We start from the raw sequence: 7917 nt of genomic DNA, 5'->3' as shown, positions 1-7917 counted from the left end.
AATGTCGATTTAAAAACCCTCTCATTCAGTCAGGACCAGCCATTGAAAGTTTTAACCAAGATTTTGGAAAATTAAGGTTATACTTTATAGCACATTCAAATGCAAGTTTTCGTGCTTCATAAGGTGATAATCCAAAATAAATATCAGGAGCTGTTGATATATATAAAGCAATAGCTTTTTCTTGTTCTAAATTGAAAACTTGGCGTGATTTTTATAACCAGGAATAGGTAGCGGCATTCCCATATTAATAACTTTTTTTACTTTATTTATGTAACGAAAAAGAGTTGAGTAGTGGATTCCATACTTTTTTGCTGATGCTCTAATCAATATTTCTTTTCCATCAATAGCATGGTTTGCTGCCTCTATTACCACTGCTGTTGGATAAAGTCTATTTTCAGTTTTTCTCTTATAAGTTCTCATTTACAATTTTTACTTAAGCACAAAATAACAGTTTAATCAAATAACAATAAAATAAAAAAACATTAACGTCATTTTACACAACTTAACCTACATCATCATTTATTTATATATGAATGATTAATGTATCTTTGCATATATGTATACATATATATATATATATATATATATATATATATATATATATATATATATATATATATATATATATATATCACATATATATATAAATTTAAAACAAAATTTTGAGATAAAAATAAGTTTAAAAAAAAAATTAAAAAAAATTAATAAATAAAAGCTTATATAAGTTGTATATGTAAATAATATATATGAAACGTATTTATATATATATTTATGTATTATATATTATGTATATATACATATATGCTATATGTATATTATGTATATATATATATATATATATATATATATATATATATATATATATATATATATATATATATATATATATATACATGTATGTAATATGTATATTAAACATAATATACATATAAAATACATGTATATATACATAATATGTAATACACAAACATATATGCATATATATACATATGCTTTATATATTATATACATTTACAATTTATTTAAACTTTTCTTCATCATAAAATTTTTGTTTTCGTTTATATTTGTTTGCGCTGTTACATAAAAATAGCGTCCATTATTTTAGAAAAAACTAGTTAAGTGCGTAAAATTAACAAATCCCGCAGCTAATTTATGATTCTACTTACCCCAAGCAATTTGATGCAGCTTACCCCATAGGCATCATTATCACTCGAATCATTGTATATAATTATTTTTATTAAAAAAAAAAAATTTCTTTTGACTTATCGTGTTTGAAAAAGATTTTTTTAACTTACCATAACTGTATTATGGTCATATACCTCTAAGTTTAAAGTAAAACCCAAAAAAACTTCAAAAACGAAATTTAGAATTTTATATCGAAAAAAAAAAAACATCAATAACTTTTGAAATTTTTATTGAATAACTGTAAGTTTTTTACAGCTGACGCGTTAAAGTTATAGTTATATTATTTAAGAAAAATTTAGGAAAAATATACAAAAACCATTCTTTAAACCGCATTGTTGTAACTTACCCCTGTTGCAACTAGCCCCGGTCTCCCCTATAAAGAAAGTAATAATAATAATAAAGAAAATTTTTTTTTTAATTTGTACAGTTAGAAATTCTCAAAATTTATTTAAAAAAAATAAACAAATCACTCAATGTTTCAAATAGAAGTTTAAGCCAAAATACAAATTAAAAGACTTAAAAATAATTGTTAAGGGTATTTATTTATTTACTAATACAAAAAAGGCATTTATTTATTGATTTAGATCATTAATATGGTTGCAAAACAAATTTTTACAAAAAAAAACAAAAATTACAGTTGCTATATAAAAAAGATTTTGTAGCTAAGAACCGCAGCCATTTCAAAATCTCTAAAATTTCTTAAATCTTCTGGCACATGCGCACCTAAACATAACGCTCGTAAACGACCGTGCATTACTACTATTAATAAAAAACCAATAGGAACGGCGTCTTTGAATGAATGTAGGGTAGAGCGGGGCTAGTTGAGCAATTTTTACTAAATCTAACAGATCTCATGAACCGTGGATCGGATTTACATAATTTTTTCACTATTTGAACGATAATTTAACTTGCTAAAAATTTATTAAGAAAAGAGTATAATTTGTGATTTTTTTAAAAGATAATGCCTAAAGTTTGCGGAGCTGCTCAACCAGCCCCAGCGGGGTAAGTTGAGTATGCATGGTACAAAACTTGAGTGAATCTTCAATAAAACTTTCACTAACGCACAGTGGTTCAAGGTGTGCCAGAATTAAAAAAAAAAATTTTGTTCAATGTAGGTTTAATGGTATTAGTTGTTTTCCATACTTATCAAGCTTTAAAAAAAAGAATCACTAGCTTTTTAGTCACTAGCTTTTATATTAAATTTTATATGGCTTGTTGAAGTTAATTTTTTTTGCCAGATTGGTAAGTTTTAAAATAAAAATTAATAAAATATATGTGTTGCTACACAGAAACTGTCAACTATTTTTTAATTAAAATTATTTGCGCTATAATTTTTTTATATATTGATAGATTGATACTCTTTGAAACAAAATAACTTCCCTGCAAATTTTTTTCTTGTAAGTAAGAAACTTTATTTAATTTTTAAGATGATGTGTTTTTACAGGTTTTTTTAGTGTAAATTTTTGCTTACTTTATTTAATTAAAAAAACCTCCAATATCCTCCAGTCTGAAAATGCATTAAAATCTTTACTAAGTATATATAATATAATTTAAAGCTAGTTTTAGCTTCAACAAAGTACCACTTTGCCCACAAATTAACTTTTAGATAGCAGGTTATAACTAAAATTTTGCCCGCGACAAACAAATCACGAGTTTTTTTTATTAGTTAATTTTTAATTAATCACTTGGCTTTTTAATTAAAAATAAAACACATCATCTTTAAACTTTTAGGCATAAATATACTGTCATTTAAATGATTTCTAATGAATGTATTTCAGAATTTATAGGTTAAAATGAAATACATTGATATATATACCTACATGTTAGAAAATAAATTAAAAATCTCTGACCATGGTGTTTTAAAGGATGTTATCAATGGTATGAATCTGGTAAACCCTCACCCTAAGCTGGAAACATTGCTAATTCATATAAGAAAGAGATAGCAGGACTTAAAAGGTAACCGTATTTGTTTCAAAAAAAAGCATAAAGAGTGGCTACAAACAGAGATTGATGTTTTTACTGATATTCCTGTGAAACAAGATACACGTGACAGGCCTTCAATTGAGAATTTTGATGACTGTTCACTTCGAACAAAGTACAGGCGTACCAACTCTCTACAACATGGGCATTCATCGAATGAACTACTTTTTGCAGCAAAAAATTCTCTTAAAAAAGAAAATAAACTTGATGAGGTACATGCAGTAAAGAGAATTTTTGTCAATAGTAACAAAATATCTTAACAACTCTCTGGCAATGAGGCTCTAGCTTTACTTTTAGATACAAATATGACCAAAGATGGGTATCAACTACATCAAAATGCTGCTTTGAGAAAAAACTGTGAACTTTACCCTTCATATCACATAATAATAGCAGCAAAATTATCTTGCTATCCAAATGAAATAGAGATAGATGATTTTTTGCTAAAATCTCAATGCAGAGCTTGGTCGACCGTGACTGCACAAAGACTACGTCAAGTACAGAATGAAGTTATTGAAACAGTTGCTAGTGGTACAACCATATTTGCTACTTTAAGACACAAGGCAGGATTTGATGGCTCAACAGGACAAATTGTCTATAAGCAAACAGTGTCTAAAGATGGTATCCGTAATATACAAATAGAAGAGTCATTGTTTTTAACTTGCATAGTACCACTTGACTTAACCTCATTTGCTGGTGGAAAAAAGACAACTTTGTGGCGAAACCTAAAACCATATCATCAACTCTGTATTGTCGCCCTTTGCGTTTTCAGTTTGAAAAAGAGTCTAAAGATATTATAATCTCTGAAGAAGCTCAACTAAAAGAAGAAATAAGGAATTTAAATTAAACAAAAATTATATTAAACAATGGAAAAGTACTTCAAGTAAAGCATGTGATTGAAATAACAATGATTGATGGAAAAGTACACACAGCTTTATATGAGACCACTTACTCAAGTCAGTGTTGCTCTATCTGTGGATGCTCACCATAAGAGATGAACAACATTGATGCCAGCATAGTAAGAAATTACCAGGCAAAAGGCTTGCAGTATGGTTTATCTACACTGCATTGCTGGATTCGATGTTTTGAATGTTTTCTGCATATTGGTTACAAGTTGCCTATCAAAAAGTGGCAAGCAAGAACAGCAGAAGACAAAGCACAAGTTGCTGAAACAAAGTCTCACATCCAACAAGCTTTTCTTCAACAGATGGGCCTTGTTGTTGATCAGCCAAAATCTGGAGGATCTGGTACATTTAATGATGGCAACACTTCTCGACGAGCATTTACTGATGATATTTCTTTTGCAAATATAACAGGTGTCAATAAGGAACTTATTTTAAAATTGCACATTATTTTGTCAAGCATATAAAATGGCTATGAAATAAATACTGAAAAGTTTACCATGGTGTGTACAGAAACTGCAAAGTTGTTTTTGAAACTGTACCCATAGTACTACATACCACAAAGCCTCCACAAACTGCTGATCCACGGCCCAGCCATCATTAATAGAATCTCACTGCCAATTGGAATAATGAGTGAAAAAGCACAGGAGGCAGCAAATAAATTTTTCCAACGGTTTCGTGAACGTCATGCTCGAAAAGCTTCAAGATGTATGGCAAATGAGGACATTTTGAAAAGATTTCTATGCTCATCTGATCCTGTCATAGCATCTTTGAGGCAAACCTGCACATCAAAAAAGAAAGACTTTCCTGTTGAGGTTTTGGAGTTATTATTATCAGGAGATAACATAGTAAGTTTGTAAATACTTCATTTAAATATATGCACACATAGATGGTTGCCTTAAAGTTGTAAATTGTGTTTGAATGAGTTGATAAGACATGAAAGTATTTTTTTTCATAAGATTGTGTACCTATTAAAAACAGTAAAATGTAATTTTTTAATGTTTATTCTGTGGATTGTGTTTGAATTGAGTTGATAAGATGTAAAAAAATGTATTTTTTTATTTTTATTTTTTGCTGTATTTATAATTAGTAAAATAAAAAAATTAATAAAATCATTTTTTTAGTCACAAATATGTTTAGAAGCTCTAAGTATGTTATTTATATCAAATTTAATAATATTTAATAAAAAAAGTATTTTGGCACAAAAATGGGCATTCTGATCCACTGTGTAACGTAAGCATGTGTTTAATTAATAATCTTTATATTTTATACACTTTAATGACGTAAATATGAGAAGAAAAAAAATTAAATAGTAAGAAAGCGTCATAAAATATAAAAATGTTATTTTATATAATTACATAGTGTCAGATGGTGGACGGAAGTAAAAAAAATATTTTCAAAAAAATACATTCTTTCATACCGTTGCATAGCTTAACCATTTAGCTTTTATAAAATGTATATATTTTTGTATAATTATCATGCCGTATGCTTTTTTTTTTTTTTTTTTTTTTTAAGTTTACAATGTTAGTCGTGTTACATAATTCATAGGCCGTAATACATAAACATAATCGTAATACAATTACGCAAATAATACAAATCAGCGTACTAACAATATAAAGCTAGGCTTCCAAAAGAAGATCATAAGAATCTTATCATCGCAGCCTTAAAAAGTAATATTTATAACGTATATATATAAAATAAAATATATATATATGTAAAACATATATATATATATATATATATATATATATATATATATATATATATATATATAAGATTTTACGTATTTACATTATGTAAAGATACAACACATTTTAATATATAATAAGCTGAAGATTTAACAAATACATTTTACATACATTTTTAGTAGAATTTTAGAATGTTGTCCATAGAGAGAATTAATTTTTTTAACTAAATTTTAAAAACAGGAAGAATAATAGAAGGATCAAAGTTTGGTAATATTATTTTATTCCAAAGATAGGGTGGACGATATGAAATACAAAATTGATTGAACTTAGTTCTACAGAAAGGTTCATTTAAAAAACTATAATTTCTTAATGTGTATTTATTTATTGGTTTAAAAAAAAAAAGGTCGTTAAAAACAAATAATGATAAATCGTTTTTCCATATAAAAGTAAAACATAAGACATTAAATACGTTCAGTTTATAAACATCTAGAACTTTCACATAATCAAAAAAATATTTTGAATGTGAAAAGCGATCCGCATAATTAACTACGCGGATTGCATGTTTCTGACGGCGATAAAGATGTTGTAATTTACTTTTATCCGTACTTCCTCACGCGATGATTGCATAATTTATATAATTGTGTATAAATGAATAATAGAGTTGGATAAAGTTTTTTTTGTTTAGATAATTTCGGGATTTGTATAAAATGCCAATATTTTTTGAAATTTTTATGCTTACATGATCAATATGTTTTCTCCAAGTAATATTCTCATCAAGATAAACACCTAAGAATTTTATAACAGTATCTCTTTTTATTATCGTTTCATCAATATAAATTTGAGGCATATTACTTGGTAAAAAAGGTTTTTTTGCGCAGGAGTGAAAGAAAATCCATTTTGTTTAGTTAATATTTAAAGTTGATTTATTAGCTTTGAACCAATTAGAAATAAGATTGAGTTCTTTGTTTGTAGTTAAAAAGAGTTCATAAACATCAGTATGGGATAAGAAAAGATCAGTATCATCAGCGAACATTATACTTTTCAATTTGGAAGCATTGTTCAAGTCGTTTACATAGATTAAAAGTAGTAATGGTCCGAGAATAGAACCTTGTGGAACACCACAGGTTATGCTCAGGGGTTCACTTTGCTGACCATCATTACTATACACAAGTTGTTTTCGATTTGTTAAATAGCTTTTAAATCATTTTAAGATTTTATTGTTTAAACAATAATTTTTAATTTTTTTGATTAAAATTTGGTGATCGACCGCATCAAAAGCTTTTGATAGGTCAATAAAAACACCTAGTGTATATTGAGATTTTTCAAAAGATTCAGAGATGTTATGTATAAATTGAATAATGGCATGTTCAGTTGAACTCCCTTTTCTGAAACCATACTGATTGCCATGAAATAAGTTGTTGCAATTAAAATAATTGTATACTCTGTTGAAGATAATTCTTTCTAAAATTTTAGAAAATATAGAAAGAAAAGAGATAGGACGATAATTACTGATATTGGATCTGTATGCTCTAGGACGATAATTACTGATATTGGATTGTATGTTTCTAAGCTGAAGAATAAAAAACTTTTTTTTTTAATTTTTTTTTAAATGGATAATGTTTTTTGTGTTACTAAAAAGCATGGAATAAATTTTAAAACCTCTTTATTTATTGCAAAATTTAATAAAATTAAGTATTACCTTTCAAATGTGCTTTTACAACGCTATCTTACACGTAAGTGATGTCAAATATATGATTTTAAATGGCGGAGTAATATAAGTACTTTTTGTAGTTAAAATTTCACTTGCATAGTCATATACTTTTGTGGTCCAAAGCGGTCCAGTATTTTGAGACTTGAAATACTTTGTTCAATATGTAGATATAAATTAATATAAATTTAGTTTATAATCCGCGGAAGTCCGCCTGATCTCTAATTATGGTTTTTACCAGTTAAATGATATATCCGATTTTATGTCGCGAAAACATTAAATATATTTTATTCTAAATGGTTATGAAATAATTGGGTCTCAGCAAGACTAGATTAGTGTTACAAACTTGTTTTAATATTTATACATTTTAAAATACCTATTTATAAGACTTTGTAAATAAAGTTTATATTTTTATATAATTAAAACATGAAAAGTTTTTATTCATTTGTAATACAAA

At 26.8% G+C, this 7917-nt stretch overlaps 1 protein-coding gene across 1 annotated transcript in view; it reads right to left on the bottom strand.

Annotated features, from left to right (window-relative positions):
- LOC136092041 (uncharacterized) overlaps positions 1-25 on the bottom strand; it is a 1023-nt gene extending 998 nt beyond the window's left edge. The window contains exon 1 of the mRNA XM_065819761.1: positions 1-25. This exon is cut by the window's left edge and continues 998 nt beyond it. Within this exon, the coding sequence (XP_065675833.1) occupies positions 1-25 (25 nt within the window).
- Between the last annotated feature and the right edge of the window lie 7892 nt (positions 26-7917).

Source organism: Hydra vulgaris, chromosome 15, assembly GCF_038396675.1.
Source record: "Hydra vulgaris chromosome 15, alternate assembly HydraT2T_AEP".
NCBI lineage: Eukaryota > Metazoa > Cnidaria > Hydrozoa > Anthoathecata > Hydridae > Hydra > Hydra vulgaris.
This window is presented reverse-complemented; position numbering and strand designations above follow the sequence as displayed.